General features: G+C 37.9%; 1 protein-coding gene across 1 annotated transcript; it reads left to right on the top strand.

The window, feature by feature from the left end:
* The first annotated feature begins 3,585 nt into the window (after positions 1–3,585).
* Positions 3,586–24,531, top strand: APELA (apelin receptor early endogenous ligand). Its single transcript, XM_050791844.1, has 3 exons — positions 3,586–3,850; positions 5,645–5,734; positions 22,396–24,531. The coding sequence occupies exons 1-2, from the start codon at positions 3,775–3,777 to the stop codon at positions 5,731–5,733; spliced, it is 165 nt and encodes a 54-aa protein (XP_050647801.1). The 5' UTR covers positions 3,586–3,774; the 3' UTR covers position 5,734; positions 22,396–24,531.
* Positions 24,532–24,888: the final 357 nt, after the last annotated feature.

Raw genomic sequence — 24,888 nt, 5'->3', positions numbered from 1 at the left:
TGAAAGTTTAGGCCGGACATGATGGCTCATGCCTGTAATCCTAGCACTTTGGGAGGTCAAGGCAGGTGGATCACCTGAGGTCAGGAGTTCGAGACCAGCCTGGCCAGGAAGGAAAAAGGGAAAGAAGGGAGAAAGGAGGAAGGGAGGAAGGGGGGAAGGAAGGTTAGTTTAATGCTTGGACTCTATTTCAGACATCTAGCTGAATGAATGATAATGGGCAACGGGAGAGAAATTTTAGGTTGGAAAGAGTATTTTTACAGGGAGAGTGGGATGCAGTAAAGAAGGAAAGACTGAAGATGCAAGTGGCAAAGATGAGATCAATTGGGAAGGATCTCCTAGGAAAAGTTGGGGCACAAGATCCAAATCAAAGGGATAACAGGCCCAAGACTGAAAGACACGGGCCTCATATTGACTTTGCTATAAGCGATTTTATTTGGGTCAAATCACTTAATCCTCTGAGTTTGCTGCCTTTTCTGTAAAATGGAGACAGAGCTTACATCATAAAATTATGATGTGTAAACAAAATAACATTTGTTAAATAGCTGGCATATATAGTATACTACTATAAAATAAATGTATTTTTATTGTATTATATAGAGAATATTTATATCCTTATAGAATATATGTAGATACAGAAATGTGTTGATTTTCTAGGGCTGTTAGAGAGCCACAAATTGAGTGGCTTAAAACAACATAAATTTGTTCTTTCAAATTCAGGAGGCTAGAAGTCCAAAATCAAAGTGTCAGTAGTGTTGATTTTTGGAAACTCAGAGGATTATTTTGTTCCATGCCTCTCCCCTAACTTCTGGTGGTTGCTGGCTATCCTTGGCATTGGTTCCTTGGCTCATGGCAGCATAACTCTCATCTTTGCCTCTATCATCACAGAGCTCCTCCCCACCATTCCCTCTGTGTCTCTGTCTCTTCCTTTTCCTATAAGGACAGCTGCCATATTGGATTTCGGACCCACCCTACTCCAGTATGACTTCAGTCTTAACTGATTACATTTGCAATGACCCTATTTCAAAATAAGGCCACATTTTGGGTTCCAGATGGACATAAATTTTACGGGGCACAATATTCAACCTTGTACAAGAAATATATTGTTAACTTATCTTTTGTTTTATAATAGCTTCAATAGCTTTTTTTTTTTTTTTTTTTTTTTTAATAAGAACCAGGATTTGGGCCTTAAACGGGAGGATAGCAAAATGTTTGAGGGCTGAGATTATGGAATTTGGATCCCATCTATTCCTCTTCCAGTCATCTAGCCCTTTGAGGCTACACCTCTTCAGCTGTCAGTTTTCTCATCTAGTAAACAGGGAGGCATGATACTTCAGAGTGTTTTTTGGGAGGATTATGCGAAGTAACATATGCAACACACTTAACATAGGATTTGGCCCTGGGCACAGTGCTTGCCTCCCTCACAAAAGCTGTCTGTAGGGTGGAAGTCTAGGTTTGTGTTCATGTAAACAAAGAAGATTCCTTGTTCTCTTATACTTGCAGGCTAAAAGTGCTGTTTGCAGAGCCAGTTGCATTGTTCTGACATTTTCCTACCAATATTTCTCCACACCTAGTTATTCAGTACTAAGATGAATGATTTATTGCTATTGTTGACTCACATTCCACAGAAATGCTGGATCACTTTTCATTACACCTCCATGTCTAACATTTCAGTTTGCCCATTGACTGTATAATCATGTTATTACTATACTCCAAAAGTCAACTAGTTAAGCAACATCTTTTTCTTTGTTTTTTGGAAAGAATAATTTTAAAACATGTAAATAAATCATGTCTAAATTTTTATGAGTTTAATACATAATCACTCTTTCAGGTAGAAATCCAGGTATTTTATCGTATCTATTTTTTTAGTGAGAAAAATGATGTTCTATGTGGTTACATGACTTAAGTATAACAGTGTGCTCTGTCCTGATCAGTGGAGATTTGTGTCTTCCACAGCCCCAGTGTATATTACTGACATTCTAGGAATTCATTGTTGATCACCTGGTAATGAAATATAAAAATGTTAGTCAATATTTGCTGTCTGTGGTCGGTCTCTATCTTATCTATAAAGAAGATTCACTACTACACCTTTGAATAGACTTGAAAGTTGGCCTGAAAATATAGTGCCAAAATCTATATTGATCTCTTATTGATTTAACATTCAACTTTGTTAGCATGCTGTTTTCCTGAGTGCTGTACTAAGAAGACTGGGGCGGGAAAGGGGGAGGGATTTAAAAATCTGAATAAACTCTTTGCCATTCATAAGTCAGTTTTATATCATGAGTTCAAACTCTATTATATTCCATTGATTTTATGAAACGATGTACAGCATGGTAAAGTAGGACACTTTAACACTATGCTTCTAGTTCCCAAACAGGTCAATATATTCTCAAGACTTCAATAAAGAGATTTTAAGAATTTTTGTATGCCATTACCTACTATAAACTCCATGCCTAACTAGACAGGCAGGGAAATTTACAGATTGACTTATAAAATCAAGATAAATTGTACATTAAATGCAAACCTCAGGAAGCCCAAGGTTATGTATCAACTACCCAAGTGGAAAGAAGCCAAATACAACAAAATTCCTAACAGTTCAAAACAAATTACACATGCTTTAGAGTTAGTACTTTGGCTGTCCTTGTGTTTCAGGGCATATCTACACTATTCTTTTGGCATTTTGCATTTTACCTAAAATATGTTCGATATAACTGTTATAAATGGAATTTATTATACTTACATAATAAGTATAGTCATTTCCATTTATAACAGCTATATCTGACATATAAGGGAGCTCTTGAAACAAAAAGAGATCTTGGTGCATGTGTGCAAAAGACAAGGCTAGACTGTTTTTGTGTTTTCTGAATTCATTGGGAGATGAACTAAGGCTTTTTTTCTCCATCTCCAATTTCTGTGACTGTGGTATGTTAGCCTGGTATTCCACCACATATACATTTTTAACCAAACACAGATTTCATGAGTTTGTGGCTTGCCTTAACTTCCTTTTTTAAAATCCGGACATTTGCAGATGAAAATAATCTCTGTTACTTTTAAAATTGCACTTTACAAAATATTCATATAAATGTAAGTGTTTTGCAGATTTATTTCAAAACATTCTAAATTCCCAAAATCTGATACAAACCCACATGAATGAGGCAATTTGGAGAGTTAGTGTAAACAGGCACCACTTTGTAGTAAGTTTGGTAAAGATAAAGCATTTCAGCACATGTTGTGCCACAAAGCGTTTGGGACTCTTATGTTAGAGCTTCAGAATTCCTTCCGAAGAAGACAAAAGAGAGACTTCCTGTCATTTCCACTGGTTTCTGCACGTGGGACCAATATGGGTAAAGTTTAAACAGATGTAAATGGTAAGGGGAGGAGGCAGTGTCACGTCTTGTTTTACGTATTTCTTCATATCCAGATTGGATTTAAGTCATTCTCTTCTTGGAGCTTTCAGAGTACACTACCACTAAAGTTAGAGCATGCTTGAATGGTTTATTTCACCGATATTTGCTTATGGAAATAAAGGGGAGTGGCCGAGGGGAAAGGAGAAGAGGAATGGAGGAGGGGTTTGAGGCTGAGGGAGGCTCTGACCACAGCACCGAGCACCGGCAACCTTGTCTGATGTGATCATTAACCTTCCTGCAAAACACAGCTGGCAGTTCTCTGAGGTTTGGCATTAGAATGTGAAGACAGCCACACGGATATTGCACAGACTACTTACAGATCGTTCGGTTTACATTGAGAGTCATTGCTCCACTTCTGTGCGGTAGGAAAATGAAATTTCAGCAATTCCTTTTTGCATTTTGTATTTTTATTATGAGTCTTCTCCTTATCAGCGGACACAGACCAGGTAGGTCTTTGATGTATTTGTACAAGTAACTTGTTTTGCCTCTTTGCATCCCTGGGTCTCTGAGCGTGATTGTGTTTATCTGAAAACCACTTTGTGCTTGCAGTTAGTAGTATTGGGGATAAATGTGTAGGATTTTGAAAGTATGCTGTCTATCCTGTTGGGTGTATTATTTCTTTTTTTTTTTTTTTTTGAGACGGAGTCTCGCTCTGTCGCCCAGGCTGGAGTGCAGTGGCGCGATCTCGGCTCACTGCAAGCTCCGCCTCCCGAGTTCACGCCATTCTCCTGCCTCAGCCTCCCGAGTAGCTGGGACTACAGGTGCCCACAACAGCACCCGGCTAATTTTTTGTATTTTTAGTAGAGACGGGGTTTCACCGTGGTCTCGATCTCCTGACCTTGTGATCCGCCCGCCTCGGCCTCCCAAAGTGCTGGGATTACAGGCATGAGCCACCGCGCCCGGCCTGGTGTATTATTTCAATATTAACAGCCAAACTTCGAAATGATAAGTATTTTACCACTATTTTTTCTAAATGCAAAGAAAATAGATCTCTAAGCTATTGCAGATGATGTTGTCTTTACAAGTAAAATGAAACAGAAATGTTCGTCTATTCATTATAAAGGTAAATAAATCTATAGATTTTTAGGTAAAATGCAAACTCCAAAGCAGTTTATTTAAAAAGTATGTTGCTGCCCGGAGTAGGGACTGAATTAACATACAAAAAGCATAATGCAACAAAATGCAGATGAAATTTTAAAATTTCAATAGCTGTTATTTCTAATTATGTAACTAGGAATGTCACTTAAAACAAGTGCAGTTTTTATTATTATTATGCTTATAGAGCTAAAAAGCATCAAAAATATGTATGGTAAAGATACATAATATTAATTTACTTGACACATTTTCAAAGATGATATCAACTGTATTGTACTTAACAGAAATTTAGTACACAAAAGTATTCTAATGTACATTTACTTCAAAACCTTTCTTTGAAATAGCTAAGATTTCAAAGAATTGGTAAGTTAAAAAGAAAGAAAGAAAGAGAGAGAGAAAAGAGGGAAGGAAAAAAGGAAGAAAAGAACAGGAAAAAAAAATTAGAAAGTTAAAGTTTTCTGACTCAGGAAAACCACAAACCCAACTTTAAATAAAAAGATGGTAATATTTACATCCAAATATGTTAGATTATTCACTTGATAATATACTTCTTCAGTTAGAAAAGAAAGTGATGCATTACTTGTTAAAAATTCAGACTTTGCTTTTTAGTGAATTAGAAGTTTGATCACTGTGAGTTTATTTCAAATGATGTCCCCGATCTGTTCTTTTACATAAATAAGAAAAAGTTCCAAGTCAGCAACTCTGAGAAAGCAGCTTGATCCCTTCTCATTGTTTATGGCAGTCAGTATTCAAACCATTTATACTTTTCGGAAATACAGAGTAGCTTGGACAATGTTCTTACAAAATATTTGTGATTAATTTACTACATAAAAAAAGATCTAGGAGTATTTAGGAAAAAATCATGTAAAAGGAGGAGGATATTACTATTAAGATGTTGCTATATTGCTTAACGATGTTAATAGAAAAATAAATAAGAGTAAAAGAAGATCTTGCTATTAACATTAACTGTTAGGAACACCCCTTTTGTATATGCATCACATTGATTTTTAATTTTATAATCACATTTGAACAAATTGCAAATAACCACAGTCTAGTTTGGCTCCAAAATATGTTTGAATTGTCTAGATTAAACAACAATTAAGCCTCTGAAAAATGCTCTTAATGTTTCTCTCTTTTTCCTTCAGTTAATTTGACCATGAGAAGAAAATTGCGCAAACACAATTGCCTTCAGAGGAGATGTATACCTCTCCATTCACGAGTACCCTTCCCCTGAGGTATTTCTGACCAAAAATAGTTTTGCTACACTTAGGCGATGTTCCAAATTAGATATACCAGAGAATGTTTCTTCACAGTTTGTAACATGTGATAATGGCTTATGGCGATGTCAAGACTTTAGAGATGCATACCAATAAATGAAAGAGTGAAATGAATGACATGACTTTTGAGAATTACTTTAATAGCTAAGGAAGAAAATTAGACAGACGAGGACAATGTAGGAAAATCTTGATAACTGTTGAATCTGAGTAACAGCTATATGGGGGCTAATATTATTGTGGATGTTATGCAGAATAAGCCGATTCCCCTATTAAGCCCAGTGTGTATGAAAGCATTTGGACGTATTCACCCAACATCATACCATCAATGAACTACCATCAATACTTCAGGGTTTTCTTTTCCTCTTCTCCTCTCCTCCTCTCCTCCTCTCCTCCCCCTCCCTCAACTCCTGTCTCCTCTCCACTCTCCCCTCTCCCCCAGGGTCTTGCTCTGTCACCCAGGCTGGAGTGCAATGATGTGATCTCAGCTCATTGCAGACCCATCCTCCCGGGCTCAAGTGATCCTCCCACCTCAGCCCCCCAAGTAGCTGGGACTACAGGTGTGTGCCACCACTCTTGGGTAATTTTTGTATTTTTTGTAGAGATGAGGGTTCCCCATGTTGCGCAGGCTGGTCTCGAACTCCTAGCCTCAAGTGATCCACCTGCCTTGGCCTTCCAAAGTGCTGGGATTTCAGATGTGAGCCACCACACCCAGCCCTCAGGGTTTATTTTTTTCCGAAAATATTTCCTTTAATAGATAAAGTAAACTTAACACTAATGAAATGGCAGCTTTCCAGTCTCACCAATAGTAGTGACCTTGATAGTCACATCTTAAGGATAAATTCTGGTAGAGTTTTGCACCTCCCTTTTCTTGTTTTTACACTTGCTAAATACTTTTACACCACCACGATTACCGGTAATACTGCTTGAATCAGCTAACTTCAAACACTGTCCAAGTTTAAGTTACTTCATACTAAAAAATACACAGTTTGGCATTCTATTGTAAGTATTTCAAGCTCATTAATTCATTAAAGATATATCTTCCTTAAAAAATGTCACAGAAATATCCCTCATCTGGTTAACATACACAGGCAATGGCTAAATTAGCTTATTCAGTTGGCCTGTAGAGTAGCTTTTATGGTTCCATTCATTCAGTGGAAAGAACAGTTGCTATGTCTATTGTTTAATGCATGCTTTTCAAAGCCAGGGAAAGCCCTGTAGTAGAAAATTAAATGAAGGAGGAGCAATTTAGTAAGAAACATTTATCAAAAGGACTGAGACAAAAAATGTCAAGTTCTCTATGCCTATATCTGTAACAAATTAATCTTTGTTATCAAAATACAAAAAATAGCTTTGGTGGAGGAATCCAGGAAGATACAGTAGGAGGTTTACTGAGAAGCCAATTAATGGTGATTGAAACATGCTTTAAAAAGATTTTCTGTGTTAAAATATCCTTTGGTGTGTGTTGATAATGTTTCCAGCAGGGCATTTCAGTGTCGTGTATAAAACAATGGTAAAAATCTGTGCTTAAGAGGAATAGAGACACCCCAGATTTTTCCAGCACTCCTTCATAAATAACAAAGAGGAGAGGACACATTTCACAATAGCAAGAGAATTCCTGCATATACAAAGAAAGACACCTTTCAAAATATAAACACAAGTCTTTAGATAACCACAGATTATCCTCAAATCACATACCATAAAAACCAGTGTTACAAGTAAGCATGAGTAGTGAAATTTGAATTTTTAAAGTTGAGGGAAATTTTGACTTATAAATCAAGTTTGTAAACCAAAAGGAAATGTAATTAAAGCTTTGCAAACTACTTAATAATAGCAACCCTTTACAAAAGTTGACTGATAACTTATAAAACTGCTTGGGTTACAGCATCCATTTTCTCAGTTTTAGACTAGTTCTACATTCCAGCTACAGTTCTTTGAAGAATGCTTAAAAGTCACCTGTTGGAATCTACTGTAAGAGTTAATGTAAGATAAACATTAGATGATTTTTCAAGACCTTGCTCAACCAGCACTATAATAACAAGTGCTACCTTCAGATCTGATAACATAATTCTCACTGTCCTAAATATTTTCCCATTTTTTATATGTTTTGCAACAAAGGCACTTTGGTAACTGGGTCAATGTACTGTAAACCTAGGTAGTGGACTCTAAGGCAAAACACCCATTTCATTTCTCCCCCTCTAATTTTTTGGATGCTTTAGATAAAATCACATGTGGTTATTTGATCAGTTAGGATCAAGTAAGACTTCGTAAAAGGATAGGTAAGGTAAACAATTGACTTTGAAAGTTTTCCAGATGAACCCTTTATTAGAGTGTTCAGACCTTTAGCTCATTTAATAGGAATGTCATATTATCTTTACTCAGTCAATTTTTCCACCTCCTAGGGTCATCCTCAATGATCCCAGCCTACGCAACTGAATTAATTACGCAGAAAAATCCATGCTGTATGCAGTTCATTTCCTTGATTTTTTTCTTAAAAACATTTTGGCATCACCTTCAGTCCTAAGTGATTTAGAGTGAAGGAGAGCAAGAGAAGGGGTGTCAGGAAATGCAAGTCTACAGGTTAATGTGAGGGCCCTAGAGTGGAAAATGAGGTCGCGACTTAAGACTGGAATGACTTCTGCCTTCCAATAGTAAAATCTCACCACATCAATGCTTTTATCTATAAGTATGTACTCTAAGGCCAGGTCCAGTGGCTCATGCCTATAATCTTAGCACTTTGGGAGGCGGAGATAGGTGGATTGCTTGAGTGCAGAAGTTCAAGACCAGTCTGGACAACATGATTAAATCTTGTCTCTACCAAAAAAAAAAAAAAAAAATTAGCACGGCATGGTGGCGTGTCCCTCTAGTCCTAGCTGTTTGGGGAGCTGAGGCCTCCAGGGAGGATCATTTGAGCCCAGGAGTTTGAGGCTGCAGTGAGCTATGATTGTGCACTCCAGTCTAGACCCTATCTCTAAAAAATTACTTAATTAATATGTACTCTAGATAACTACATACCCCATCAATATATACTCTACTCACTTTTTTTTTTTTTTAATTTTTATTTTTTGAGGCGGAGTTTTCATTCTCGTTGCCCAGGCTGGAGTGCGATAGTGCCATCTCGGCTCACCATAGCCTCCACCTTCCGGGTTCAAATGATTCTCCTGCCTCAGCCTCCCGAGTAGCTGGGATTACAGGCATGCACCACCATACCCGGCTAATTTTGTATTTTTAGTAGAGATAGAGTTTCTCCATGTTGGTCAAATTGGTCTCGAACTCCTGACCTCAGGTGATCTGCCCGTCTCGGTCTCCCAAAGTGCTGGGATTACAGGTGTGAGCCACCGCGCCCGGTCTAGCTAGCTTTTTAATAACAATTGTAACACATGTTCATGGTGTAGAATATATTTCTAACAGCATAGAATGTAAAGTCAAAAGTACAAGTTCCCCATCCTACCCTATTGCCCATTTTCATGTTCCAGAGGTAATGACTATGAAAAGATTTTTGGAAAAAGTATCTTTTAATACATTATTTTTAATTAAGTCCAGCTAACACTCTCTTGTCACCCTCACTTGCTATTCAAACTTTACTTCTAGTTTCCTATTTTCTGCCTTATTCTTACCCCCTTTCAGTCATGAGCATCTGAACCCCTTAACCAAACCTGCCCTGCTTCCCAACTCTTCCTGCAATTATCCTAGCATCTTCATCCTTCTCACTCCATTTTCTCCACCTCTTGAGTTTAACTGAAACCCAACTCTGCTTTCAGCATAGAATCTCTACCTTCGTGGAGCACTTCATCTCCAACTTTAGCTGGGTTCTCTGGGAAGAACTCTTCCGCACTTCATATTCCTATTCAACTATTATTTCAAACTAATAACCTCTAGTTTCTTTACACTTCTTAATCTCCTGTTTCAACTCACAGCAAAAGATAACTCCTCTTCATGGTGAAATAGGAGGTCATTAAGCCTGGAAATCCAACCTTACCCTGAAGCTACAGACATCTACATCCACAATGCTTCTTTTGTGTTCCCTTCCTAGTCTTTTTTTTTTTTTTTTTTTTGAGACAGGATCTCATTCTGTCACCCAGGCTGGGTGCCGTGGTGTGATCATAGTTCATTGTAGCCTCAAAGTCTTGGGCTCAGTTTATCCTCCTGCCTCAGCCTTCCAAGTATGTGAAAGTATAGGTGTATGACACCATGCTTGGCTAATTTTAAGATTTTTTGTAGAGACAGGGTCTAACTTTGTTGCCAGTCTGGTCTTGACCTTCTGGGCTCAAGCAATCCTCCGACCTTGGCCTCCCAAAGTGCTGGGATTATAGGCATGAGCCACTGTATGTGGACCCTAGTCTTTCAATAAAAGATACCTCTCTTGGATATGGGTAATCTCCCTAACCTCAAGTACCTTGATCTAGCAATTATACTCCCTTGCTCCCCCAGAATGTTCAATATGTCAACACTGATCTATTTTATCTTTAAAAAAAAAAAAAAAGACAGATGAAAGAGACAAAGACAGAAAGAAAGAGAAAGAGAAGAAATGAAACAAAGAAAGAAAGAAGACAGAAAGAGAGGAAGAGAAGAGAGAGAAGGGAAGAAAAAAGGAAAGAAAGAGAGAAACAGGGAAAGAAAGAGAAAGAAAGGAGAAAAGAAAGGAGAGAAGAAGAAACAAAGAGAGAGGGAAAGAAGAAAGAGAAGGGAAGAAAAAAGGAAAGAAAGAAGGAAAGAGAAACAGGGAAAGAAAGAGAGAGAAAGGAAAAAGAAAGGAAGAAAAGAGAGAGAGGGAAAGAAGAAAGAGAAGGGAAGAAAAAAGGAAAGAAAGAAGGAAAGAGAAACAGGGAAAGAAAGAGAGAGAAAGAGAAAAGAAAAGAAAGAAAGAGAAAGAGAGAGAGAAAGGGAGGGAGGGAGGAAGGAAGGAAAGGGAAGAGAAAGAAAGAAGGAGAGAAGAAAGAAACAGAGAGGGAGAGAAGAAAGAAAAAGAGGGAGGAAGAGAAGGAAAGAAAGAAAAGAGTTCCACCATTGACTCCATAGTGCTCTCAAGTGACCAACCCATGTTCTCTTCATCTCTTCAAAGCCACATTTTTGGAAAAGACAGCTGTTTTCTTTCCTCCCAACTATTTTCAACACATTCTCCCCTTTTTCTTTCTGGGGAAGGTTCATTATGACTTCCTCCTTCTTAATCCAGTGAATGTGTTTCAGTCCTGATCTCAGTTATCCCGCTGTAGGTCAAATGGAACACAAAATAATAACAATAATTTGACAAACAACACCTTACAACATATGCCTTTCCAGTTTCATCTGTTTCCTGATTCTTTCCCCCTTGCCTGCCCCAGAGGGCATAAGAGTTAAGACTGTGTTTGGACCAACTGGATTCAAGCTCTGGCCACATAGCTCACTCTCTGTGATCATTGTTGGTAAGTCCTTTATTCTCTCTGAGCTTCCCTCCACTTCCAGATCTATAAGATGCAACGTGTTATGGCCCTTACCCTATGATAACAATACTTGGCGCATAGTAAGTGCTAAATAAATAGTAGTTAGACTTATTATTACTTTAAAATCGGTCCATTCTTCACCTCTTAGCTGTTCTTCAAGCTATGCTTTTACCTAAAAGGAAAATTTTTTCACTTTTGCTCTCAGTATCATTCATCCTTTAGGAAACCTTCTCTGATTTTAATACCCCTACTAATTACAAGAGATATGCCCACTTTTGCTCTCAGAGCACTATTTACATACTTCTGTTAAAATCCTTAACGCCTGGCATTAGAAAGTGTTAACAGACTGCAGTCCTCCCCTCTTCCCTCTGCATGCTGTCAATTCCCTGAAGCCCGAGGGTAGGTTTTACTTATCTTTGTATCTTCCGCCAAAAAAAGTGCCTGCAATACAGCAGGTACTTCATAAGTGTTTTTGTTTGTTTGTTTGTTTGCTTTGTTTTGTTTTGTTTTTGAGATGGAGTCTTGCTCTGTCGCCCAGGCTAGAGGGCAGTGGTGCAATCTCAGCTCACTGCAGCCTCTGCCTTTTGGGCTCAAGCAATTCTCCTGCCTCAGCCTCCCAAGTAGCTGGCATTACAGGTTTGCGCCACCACACCCAACTAATTTGTGTAGTTTTAGTAGAGACAGGTTTTCGCCATGTTGGCCAGACTGGTCTCGAACTCCTGACTTCAAGTGATATGCCTGCCTCGGCCTCCCAAAGTGCTAGGGTTACAGGCGTGATCCATCATGCCCAGCCTCATAATGTTGCTAAAAGAAGTAAAATAGGCTGGGAGTGGTGGCTCACGCCTATAATCCCAGCACTTTGGGAGGTCAAGGCGGGCAGATGGCTTGAGGTTGGGAGTTCGAGACCAGCCTGACCAACACGGTGAAATGCCATCTCTACTGAAAATACAAAAATTAGCCAGATGTTGTGGCAGGCACCTGTAATCCCAGCTGCTCAGGAAGCTGAGGCAGGAGAATCACTTGAACCCAGGAGGCAAAGGTTGCAGTGAGCCAAGATCACGCCATTGCACTCCAGCCTGGGTGACAGAGCGAGACCATGTCTCAAAAAAAAAGAAAAACAAAAAAGAAAGATGAAATGAAATGAAGCTTTTACTTATTATCTTTTAATTTAATATAATAAATTTAATACTTGTTCTCACTAGACACATACACACATTTTCAGATTTATTTTCTAATATTTCTAGGATGGAACTATGATTTTCTATCTCTGTGGTGGAGATATTTCCTCTTCTAGGAATTCCTTCTCTCATCAAGTCCAAACTCTCTGCCTCCTTGAGAGTTCTCATAAATCCCATTTTCCTCATGAGGCCCACCTGAATTCAGTTAGTTTAAAATAATCTTCAATCCTCCTAACAGTCACAGCACTTTTAGCAGTAAGCTTTTAAAGCCATTTATCACATTCGACTTTGTTTCTTTAGATTTTTGTCAGTATTGAAATATGAGCTCCTTGAAGACAAGATGTAGCCCCTAAAGCTTAAGGTACAAACCTTTGCTTAATATGAATGGCCCAAGAACTGCCTTAAATATGGGACATTCCTGTGAGGGCTGAAATATCTGCAGGACGTATTGCATAAAGCTAAATGAAATACAGAAAATTACTCTTTTCTAAATTAATCACAGCCCAGTGTCCAAAGGTCATGCTTGGAGGAAATCCCTAATGTCCCTAATTTACTGATGAGATAAAACTTTTCTGTAAAGATTATGATGCCAGCCGGCCACAGTGGCTCACACTTGTAAACCCAGCACTTTGGGAGTCTGAGGTGGGAGGATCTTTTAAGACCAGGAGTTTGAGAACAGCCTGAGCAACATTGCAAGACACTGTCTCTACAAAAAATACATTAGCTGGCATGGTGGTGCATATCTGTAGTTCCAGCTACTCAGGAGGCTGAGGTGGGAGGATTGCTTGAACCGAGCAGTTGAGGCTGCAGTGAGCTGTGATCACACCACTGCACTCCAGCCTGAGAGACAGAGTGAGACACCGCCTTAAAAAAAAAAAAAGATTATGGTGCCTTAATGATAAATATATTTACTTATACATTTATATATCAAATACATAAATATAGTGATGTTTATATTATAAACATTTATTAAGATAATTGTATATTCGTCTGAACAAAGTATGTATACAATGTTCTAGAGTTTCAAAGTTTTCTTTTCTTTTCTTTTCTTTTCTTTTCTTTTCTTTTGAGACAGAGTTTCACTCTTGTTGCCTAGGCTGGAGTGTAGTACAGTGGCACGATCTCGGCTCACTGCAACCTCTGCCTCCCAGTTTCAAGCAATTCTGGCTCGGCCTCCCAAGTAGCTGGGATTACAGGTGCATACCACCACGCCCGTCTAATTTTTTTGTATTTTTAGTAGAGATGGGATTTCACCATGTTGGCCAGGCGGGTCTCGAACTCTTGACCTCAGGTGATCTGCCCGCCTCGGCCTCCTAAAATGCTGGGATTAAAGGCGTGAGCCACCACGCCCGGCCAGTTTTCTTCATTTCAAAAACTGATTTCTCCTTACAAAATGTGTAACAATTCTTTCCATAGTTAGCTAAACTAGCTGCTCTCTACCATGTTGTTCAGGAATCTAAAATTTCTTTTTAGCATAAATCCCATCTAATCCATTCCCCCCCTTACCCACCCCCATCTTCCTCTTCCTTCTTGGTATCACGGAAGGCATGGCCAGTCCTTCATATGTGCTGTGGGTCCCATTCTCTCCCTAAGATTTCTTAGGAATTTCAAGCTGCCACTTACACCTTTACTTCTCTGGATCATCATGTCAAATTGAAAGTTTAAATGGTGATAAGCCTATATATTAAAACAAACAAGACACACATATACACATCCACACACCCCTCTGTCAATACTCATGATTTTTCTGTACTCATTGTCCCCGATTCATTATTTTGCATTCACATCTAAATCCACTTTAATCTGTCTTACATCTCCTTTAGAATTATCCTTATCTTACTAATTTTTTTTTTTTTTTTGAGATGGAGTTTCGCTCTTGTCGCCCAGGCTGGATTGCAATGATTCTATCTCAGCTCACCACAACCTCTGCCTCCTGGGTTCAAGTGATTCTCCTGCCTCAGCCTCCTGAGTAGCTGGGATCACAGGCATGCGCCACCACACCCAGCTAGTTTTTGTATTTTTAGTAGAGACAGGGTTTCACCATGTTGGCCAGGCTGGTCTTGAACTCCTGACCTCAGGTGATCCATCTGCCTTGGCCTCCCAAAGTACTGGGATTACAGGTTTGAGCCACTGCGCCCAGTCTGATCTTTCTAAATTAATTGACAAATTTTAGTCTTCTTCCTGATTTCACAGCAGAATTTAGCAGCTGGCTACTTGGCCTGCAAAAGTCCCTTCCCTTCAATTCCAGGGCACCATACTTATTTCCACTAAATCCTCAGCTGACCCTCTGCCCCTAAGCAGGTTGTTGTACCCTTCAAGGTGTAATAAAATGTATCTCTTCTCTCTCCTGCTCTGTTTCATCCATTCCTTTAGCCCCAATTACTGCTTTACACTTAATTATCATACTCCTGAGGGAAAAAAGAAAAATAGAAGACAACCACTCAAATGAGATCAAGCCAGGGCTATTTATTCAGAGTTTACATAGCAAGGGAGTCAGCCAGCATCACTTGAGTTCGGCAGGGGACCAAGACAGGCAGAGAATCTGGAAAGCTTCATTGTGAGAAACAGGGAAGGCTTTAGGTGTGATGTGACTGGAGATGGTTGGCCTGGGAAAGCTGAAGGCAGGCTATCTAGAAGCAGGATATCCTATTTAATTTGGGGAGTATATGTGGTTTCTTCAGTTAGTCCTAAGTTAGAATCAGGGGAGGAGGGATAGAAAGGACACTAGTAGTTCTTGACCAAATCTTGACCATCTGGGATCAGCTGCTGCAGAGGTTATGATTCGGCTTCCTGGGCTGATTGCTGCAGTCTGTGGGTCAAAGCATTAATATAGGATCTGGCCATTGTACACTTGTACACATTCAGTCTCCCAGTTCCCAATTTGTCACCAGTTCACGTCACACAAGCTCAACTACTGTTTACCTTGCAGCAACCTTCACACCTCCACTTTTGCTTCTCTTCTATCCATTCTTTGTATTATGGCTTCTATACTGCTTAAGGTCCTTTAGTGATTTCTCATTACTCTTACAATTGAAATAAAACTCTGAATGTCAACCACAAAGGCGCTTCTCTGTGAGTTTGTCAAATATGTCATGTTCCTTAGCACTTCAGGGCTTTTACACATTGTTTTCTTCTGCCTAGACATGCTTTTTTCCTACTCTTCACCTTTTTCCTACTCAGTGAAAATTTTGATTAAATGTCACTTCACTTGAGTGTGTATGTATGTGTGGGTGTGTGTGTACCATATATAACTTTTTTTTTTCAAGACGGAGTTTCCCTCTTGTTGCCCAGGCTGGAGTGCAATGGCGTAATCTCGGCTCACTGCAACCTCTGCTTCCCAGGTTCAAGCGATTCTCCTGCCTCAGCCTCCCAATAACTTCTTTTATTACACTGGCCAAAGTAACCTTGGTGAGGGTGGGGAGGGAGTGGGGGTGAGGGTGGGGGGTATGTGGGGGCTTGGAGTTCTTTAGGTATCACATTTCATTTATGTCAAAATTGTGCTGGAGTTTAGTTCAATTTTATACTAGTTGTCTTCACATTTTTTTCTAATAGCAACATTTTTATATATACAAAAATTATGTGCATAAATATGACATATATACACATTATTTAAACACATTTGAAAACCATTTATAGCTTCGTCTTTTACTTAGCATCTAAATGACATTAAATCTAATTTACTTTTATATGTGTATAAATATGACATATATACACATTATTTAAACATATGAAATCCATTTACTGATTTGTCTTTTACTTAGATGTATTTATTTGTACATATGAAAACAGTAAGTTATTTTTATTTTACTTTAAGTTTCAGAATACATGTGTAGAACGCACAGGTTTGTTACATAGATAAACGTGTGCCATGGTGGTTTGCTGCACCTATCAACCCGTCACCTAGGTATTAAGAATGTCATTTTGAATGACACTGTAGTCCAGTCAGCCCTCCATATCCATGGGTTTTTCATTAAATCAGCCAATGGCATATTGAAAATATTTGGGGGAAAAAACCAGAATGGTAGTATCTGTACTGAACATGTTCAAACTTTTTTCCTTGTCATTATTCCCTAAACAATACAGTATAACAACTATTTCCATACCATTTATATTGTATTAGGTATTATAAGTAATCTGGAAACAATTTAAAGTATACGGAAGGCTGGATGTAATTTATATGCAAATACTACACCATTTTATATAAGGGACTTCAGCATCCATGGATTTTGGTATCCAAGGGAAGTCCTAGAACCAGTTCCCAGGGACACTGAGGGATGATTGCATTTCACTGTATGGATAGCCTTAATTTATTTATCTTGACTTTATTGACCAATATTTACGTTTTGTAGTATTTATTTATGCTATTTTGAACAATGTTGCAGTGAACAGGCATGCATACATATTTGAACATATGTACACTTATTTTCTTACAAAATATTCCTAGAAGTGGAATTATGAGGATATGTATGTTTAATTTTTTTTCAGATATCATTTATACACCAGACAATTCACCCATTTAAGGTGTACAATTTAATGGCTTTTACTATATTCCTAAGTTGTGCAACCATCACCATGATCAATTTTAGAACATTTTCATCATCCCATAAAGAAACCCCATACCCATTAGCAGGCACTCCCCGTTTCTCCCCAGTTGTTCAGTCCTGAACAACCACTAATCTACTTTCTGTCTCTACAGATTTCCCTATTCTAGATATTCCATATAAATGAATTCCTGTGATACATGGTCTTTGTAATTAGCTTTTTTTACTTAATGTTTTCAGGGCCCATCCATGTAGTAGCATGTATCAGTACTCCACTCCAATTTATGACTGAATACAATTCCATAATATGGAAAAATCACAGTTTGTTTGTCCTGTCAACTATTGATGAACATTTGGGTTATTCCCGCTATTTGGCTAATATGAATCATTCTGCTGTGAACATTAGTATATAAGTTTTTGTTGGAACATATGTTTTCGGTTCTCTGGGAATTAAAAGAGAGGAATTGTTGGGTCATATGGTTATTCCATGTGTAACTCATTGAGGAACTGCCAAGCTGTTTTTCATGGGAGTGGCATCATTTCACATTCCCACCAGCAGTATATGTGGGTTCTAATTTCTCCACATACTTGCAAACACTTGTTGTTATAGCTATCCTAGAGGGTGTGAAGTGACATCTTACTGTGGTTTTGATTTGCATTTCCATAATGACCGAAATGTTGAGTATCTTTTCACGTGCTTGTTGGATATTTGTGTCTCTTTGGGGAAATGGCTATTCAAATCCTTTGCCCATTTTTCAGTTGGATTATTTGTCTTTATATTGTTGAGCTGTAAGATACACATATATGTATATATTCTGAATACAAAGCCCTTATCTGAAATATGATGGGCAAATATTTTCTTCCATTCTGTGGATGTCTTTTTTTGGTGTTGTCCTTGGAGCAAGAAAGTTTTTAATTTTATTGACGTCAAATTAGTCTATGTTTTCTTTGGTAGCTTGTTCTTTAGGTATTATGTATTTTTTTTTTTTTTTTTTAATTAATCGAAGGTCACAAAGATTTACATCTACTTTGTCAATTTCTGCAAAGAGCCATCTGGTATTTGGATAGGGATAGTTTTAAATGTATAGATCAATGTAGCAAGTATTGCCATCTTGACAAAATTAAGTCTTCCGATCCATGAAATGGAATGTATTTCTCTTTGTTCAGGTCTATTTTAATTGCTTTTGTAGTATTCAGAGTACAAGTTTCGTACTTCCTTTGTTAAATTTATTCCTAAGTATTTTATTCTTTTGATGCTATTGCAAATGGAATTTTCTTAATTTCATTTCTGAATTGTCCATTGCTAATGCATAGGAATACAATTGATTTTTTATTGATCTTACATCCTGAAATCTTAATAAAATTATTGATTCATTCTCATAGGTTTTTCAGTAGGTTCCTTAGGATTTGCTGTGTACAAGCTCACGTACAAGATCACCTGCAAATTGAGGTAGTTTCTTCTTCCTTTCTAATTTGGGTGTCTTTTTTCTTTTCTTGCCTAAGTGCCCTGATGAGAACCTCCAAAGTAGTTCAAGCAAACATGTTTGTCTTATTCTTGGTCCCAGATTTAGTCTTTCATCCATTAAGTATTACGTTAGCTATGGGTCTTTGTAGATGACCTTTATCGGATTGAGAAATTTTTTTCTATTGCAAGATTGCTGAATGTTGTTATTATGAAGGGAGGATGTTTGTTTTGGTCAACTTCTTTTTCTGTATCTAAATTATCATGTGTGACCCGGTGTGGTGGCTCACGCCTGTAATCCCAACACTTTGGGAGGCTGAGGGGGGCAGATTGCTTGAGCCAGGGAGTTTGAGGCCAGCCTGGGCAACACAGCAAAACCCCATCTCTGCAAAAAATGCAAAGAATTAGCCAAGAAGGTGTGGTGGTATGCACCTACAGTCCCAACTACTCAGGAAGCTGAAGTGAAAGAATTGCCTGATCCCAGGTCCAGAAAGTTGAGACTGAGTGAGCTGTGATCAAACCACTGCATTCTAGCCTGAGCAATGGAGTGTGACCCTGTCTCAAAAGAAAAAAAAGAAAAAAAATACAGAAAACCAAATATATATTCACACACACATATATATGTATATATATTATCATGTGTTATATGTTTTGTCTCTTATTCTATTAATATTATGCATCACATTAAATGATTTTTGGATGTTAAATTAACTTTGTACTTCTGAGGTAAATCCCACTAAATCACAACGTTCTTCATATGTTGCTGAATTTAGATTGTTAGTATTTTGTTGAGAATTTTTACAGCTACATTCATAAGAGATATTGTTCTGTACTTTTCTTATGATGTCTTTTTCCGATTTTGGTATCAGGGTAACCATAAAATGACTTGGGAAGTGTTTTCTCCTCTTCTGAATTTTGGAAGAGTTTGGGAAAAAATGATACTAATTATTCTTTAATTGATTTATAGGATTCATCAGTGAAGCCATGTGGTTCTTTTTGGAAAGTTTCTTAATTGCTAATTCGATCTTTTTTCTTGTTATAGATCTATTTCAGATTTTTATTTCTTTTTGAGTCAGTTTTGGTAATTTGTGTCTTTCTAGGAATTTGTCTCTTTCTAGGAATTTGTCTATCTTATCTAAGTTATCAAATTTGTTGTCACACAGTTGTTTATATTATTTTCTTATAGTTATTTTTTCTTCCTGTAAGGTTAGTAGTGATGTTCTCTCTTTCATTTCAGAGTAGTATTTTGAGTCTTTTTTATTCTTGGTCAGTCTAAATAAGGTTCATCAATTTGGTTGCTATTTCCAAAGAAACAACTTTCATTTTGTTGATTTTTGCTATGGTTTTTCCATTCTCCAGTTCATTCGTTTCTGCCATAATCATCATTATTTCCTTGCTTCTGCCTGATTTAGGTTTTGTTTGCTCTTCCATTTTTAGGGTCTTAAGTGAAATGTTAGGTATTCAATTGGGATCTTTCTTCTCTTTTACTATAGATGTTTATAGGTATAAATTTCTCTCCAAGTGCTACTTTAGCTGTATTCCCTAAGTATTCATTGTCATTCATCTCAAAATAGTCTCTTATTTCCCTTGTGAGTCTTCTTTGAGTTACTGGTTGTTTAGGAGTCTGTTGTTAATTTCCATATATTTGAGAATTTCTCAGATTTCTTTTGTTATTGATTTCTAATTTGATTCCATTGTTGAATCATCTATTTCTCCTTTCAATTCTGCCAGATTTTGCTTCATGTATTTTAGGGCTCTGTATATTTATCTTCTTAACTGTTCTATCTTCCTCAATTGACCCTTTTAGCATTATAAATGTCCTTCTTTGTCTCTAGTAACAATTTTTGTCTTTTTTTTTTCTTTTTTTTTTTTTTTGAGGCGGATTCTTGCTCTGTCGCCCAGGCTGGAGTGCAGTGGCACGATCTTGGCTCACTGCAACCTCCGCCTCCCAGGTTCAACCGATTCTCCTGCCTCAGCCTCCTAAGTAGCTGGGATTACAGGAGCCCGCCACCACGCCCGGCTAATTTTTGTATTTTTAGTAGAGATGGGGTTTCACCGTGTTGGCCAGGCTAGTCTAGAACTCCTGACCTCAGGTGATCCACCCACCTCGGCCTCCCAAAGTGCTGGGATTACAGGCATGAGCCACCGTGCCCGGCTTTGTCTTAATTTTTTAAAATATGACATTATTATTAGTATATTCACTTCAGCTTTCTCTTACACTTGCTGCTTGCATGATATCTCTTTTTCCATCCTTTGACTTTCAATCTATTTTTGGCTTTGAATCAGAAATATGCCTTTGCAAAGAACATATGGTTAGATCATGTTTTTTGTTTGTTTTTTTACCCAGTCTGACACCATCTGCCTTTTGAATGGATTATTTAGTAAGTTCATGTTTAATTTTATTATGTATATGGTCGAACTTACTTATGCAATTTTGCTTTTTCTTTTCTATACGTCTCATGTCTTTTTTTGTTACTCTCTTCCTCCTCTACTGCTTCCTCTGCATTAAATGAGTATTTTCTTGGGTTTGTTGTTTGGTCACAAAAAAAAAAAAAAAAAAGGAAAGAAAAATTAAGAATATTGTGCAGTATAACATTTTAATTTATTTAACAATTTTTCAGCTGGGAGAGGTGGCTCACACCTATAATCTCAGGACTTTGGGAGGCCGAGGCAGACGGATCACTTGAGATCAGGAGTTCAAGACTAGCCTGGCCAACATGGTAGAGTATTTGTCTCTACTACAAATACAAAAAAATTAGCCAGGTGTCTTGGCGCACGCCTGTAATCCCAGCTACTCAAGAGGCTGAGGCAGGAGAATCACTTGAACCCAGAAAGTGAAGGTTGTGGAGAGCCAAGATCGTGCCACTGTGCTTCAACCTGGGTAACAAATATGTATATATTGTAAGTTTGATAAGCAAAAAAAATCCATCTCATTTTCATCTGTTTTTTACAAAACACACACACATATATATATTATTTTCTTTTTTCTTTCTTTCTTTTTTTTTTTTTTTTTTTTTTTTTTTTTTTTTTGAGACAGAGTCTTGCTCTCTTGCCCAGGCTGGAGTACAGTGGCATAATCTGGGGTCACTGCCACCTCTTCCAGCTTCAAGCAATTCTCGTGCCTCAGCCTCCTGAGTAGCTGGGAATATAAGTATGCACCACCATGCCCGGCTAAATTTTGTGTTTTTGGTAGAGACTGGGTTTCACCATGTTGGCCAGGCTGGTCTCAGACTCCTGGGCTTAAGCAATCCACCTGCCTCGGCTTCCCAAAGTGCTAGGATTATAGGCGTCAGCCACCACGCCCAGCCACACATACATATTTTTTCTAGATGAGCTCTTGCTATGTTTTCCAGGCTGGTTTTAAACTTCTGTGCTGAAGCCTTTCTCTCACCTCAGCCTCACCAGTAGGTATGAGCCATCATGCCTGGCCCCATTTCATTTTTATGTTCAAATTTAGGCAATCTGAGTTGAGAGAGATGATTCCAGAAGAGGCATCTGCATATTTGTATTGCTAAATTAGTCATAGTTAGCACCCCACTATGACTGTGAGATGTGAAGTGAAAGTGAAATATGAAGGAGGTGGAAACTTCCAGAAATGAAGCAAGAAGCAGCCTTCACGTCTTCGGGAGGGGGCCAAAAAGAACCTACCTAGGGAAACATTGACACCAGTGGTGCACACCTGTAATCCCAGTTACTCAAGAGGCTGAGGCATGAGAATCACTTAAACTTGAGAGGCAGAGGTTGCAGTGAGCCGAGACTATACCACTGCACTCCAGCCTGGGCAACAGAGTGAGACTGTCTCAAAAAATTAATAAAATAAAATAAAAATTTAAATTCAACCTTTTAAAGACACACAGGTGCTGCATTTCTGTTGAAAAGTAAGAATATATAAAGATGCTTTCAGCACTGAAAAACACTGGTAAACTTCCATAACTCATTATTAAAAAAAAAATGAAGCATGTGTTTATCGGTGTGCTGGATAGTATTTCTTTGATGTATTTCTTTTTCCTTTGCCTCTCAGATATAGATCTCTCTAGCTAACTTTACTGGATCTATCAGAAGAAGAAGAGGAGTGAAGAAAAGACATCCAGCCACCCAAAAGAACTTCATGATGCCAACAGTGTGATTGCTTAGAAGTTCCTACACAAAAAAAGGATCATTTGAAAGCACCTGGGATGGTTTATTAGCTTCAGAGGATTTTATTCTTCTTGGCTTCTCTTTAGAGGGAAAGTAACATAAATTCAAAAGGATTCCAATCTGAAGCCCAAATTGTTTGCCTACATAACAAAAATATCTCATCTTTTCCTGCACATTATTATTCTCTTATGGGTTAAAAAGAAAAATACCTTTTAGTGTCTTACAACTCTCTCACGGTAAAAGGTGCAATAATTTAAAATGTTGCTTTCATATTCCTATAATTCTCCAAAAGTATATGTTTGAGTGATTTTCTAAAAACTGCTCAACCTGAAATCAACTGCAGTGACCATTTGGCTTCGCACAAAAGGGAGAAAATAATTGGTTCTTTGATTATAGATAAAGACTAAGAAAAGCTATTAATTGCTGCCAATTTTATGATAGGCTTTAAGGTTTATGAAAGTATGATTTCTTGATTTCATGAGTAATGTTGTCCATTTGAAATCCTAATTGTAGTTCATTTTATGTTCAAATGAAACCATTGTTTTTGTTTTTGTTTTTGTTTTGAGACAGAGTCTTGCTCTGTTGCCCAGGCTGGAGTGAAATGGCACGCTTTTGACTCACTGCAACCTCCACCTACCAAGTTCAAGTGATTCTCGTCCCTTAACCTCCCAATTATAGGCTGGGATTATAGGTGTGTGCCACCACACCCAGCTAATTCTTGTATTTTTTGTAGAGATGAGGTTTCACCCTGTTGCCCAGGTTGGTCTTGAACTCAGGCTGGAACCATTCATTTTTTAACCTTTCTCATCATGTAATTATAAGAACTCAATGTTTGATTTCCTTTGAAATTTTGTTACGTCCTCTATTATTTTGTATAGATAATTTCTTAAAAAGTCTTACTTAAAGTTGACATCTAAAATACAGTTATGCCAATGAAGTCCTACTCAGGGTGATATCTGTATCTAAAAGATGAGTGCTCAACATCCTATTAGGCTTTGTCTTGGTGTTGTTCATCCCGAGATGCTGAGACATGGAAATAAAAAATCAGAAGGAATTTAGGGATATGATTACTCAAAAAAGAAACTATCCGGTCTAAATTTGAGTTGTGTTGATAACTAGTTGTTCCTCAGATGCTAAGATGTTCTTAATTTGTATTTATTGAAGGATTGTTAGCTTAATGCCACAGAATTTTTCTTACTTTATGTTAATTCCAGATAAGAAATTTACAAGTTTATATCTTTTTTCTTTCTTTCTTTTTTTTTTTTTTTTTTTGAGATGAGATCTGGCTCTATCACCCAGGCTAAAGTGCAGTGTCATATCTAGGCTCAACCTCCACCTCCCTGGCTCAAGCGATCCTTCCGCCTTAGCCTCCCGAGTACCTGGGACTACAGGCATTTACGGCCACGCCTGGCTAATTTTTGTATGTTTTGTAGAGATGGGGTATCGCCATGTTGCCCAGGTTGGTCTCAAACTCAGGCTGGTGAGCTCAAGGGATCCGCCTCCTCGGCCTCCCACAATGTTGGGTTTACAGGCACGTGCCACCATGCTGGGCCAAAAGTTCATATCTGGAGTAGAAGTTTTACTTTGTAAACATTATGAAGTAGAAGAAACCATAAACCATTAACCCTTATTTTGCTAAAATGAAAGGTTGGGGTTAATATATATGTAATTTTAAATAGAAAATCTGACAATACTGTGGAATTTGTCTTCCTTTCAAAGCTTATTAAAAGTGTCTTTTCAGATGAATGGTACTTTCCGCAAGTGCATTTGAGTAGAAACATAAGCTAGTCTCAGTTATGTTTATGTTTATATTTATGTTTAAAACACGTACTTGTTTGTATACTTTGTACTGAAAAAAAAAACCACTTGATTGTCAAGAGACACCTCATTCAATACAGGTCTAAACTCTTTCAAGTACAAATTCGCATATTCACAGAAAAAGTTACAAATCGGTTTTACCATTGTAAAGTAATGAAATGGTTATACATTTCTTAATTGTTCAATAAAACACTCAGTGATTTGAATGTCTGGCTGTCCTTACTTTGTATAAGAAGTGTTCAGTGTTGAGTATAGGATACCTGTCTGTGTTTCCAGTGTTTGTTCATATTAATTGAGGCATTTAAGACTGAACAGTCTCGATACATCCCTTACCACTGCAGATCTTTTACGTCATTCAAGATTATCAGAGCAAGGGCAAAGATTCTCTCAAAATCTACCAAAACTCAATAACCAGTGGCACATATGCTTGTTTACATACCAGAACAGGTCCTTGATATACAGCTATCTTTTATTCACTGGGAGGTGAATGAGACCAGAGAGGTGCCAAATCTGTGTTCTTTAAACTTAACAATTTTTATGGGTTGCTATTCTTTTAAGT

Source organism: Macaca thibetana, chromosome 5 (genome assembly GCF_024542745.1).
Source record: "Macaca thibetana thibetana isolate TM-01 chromosome 5, ASM2454274v1, whole genome shotgun sequence".
Lineage (NCBI taxonomy): Eukaryota > Metazoa > Chordata > Mammalia > Primates > Cercopithecidae > Macaca > Macaca thibetana.
This window is presented reverse-complemented; position numbering and strand designations above follow the sequence as displayed.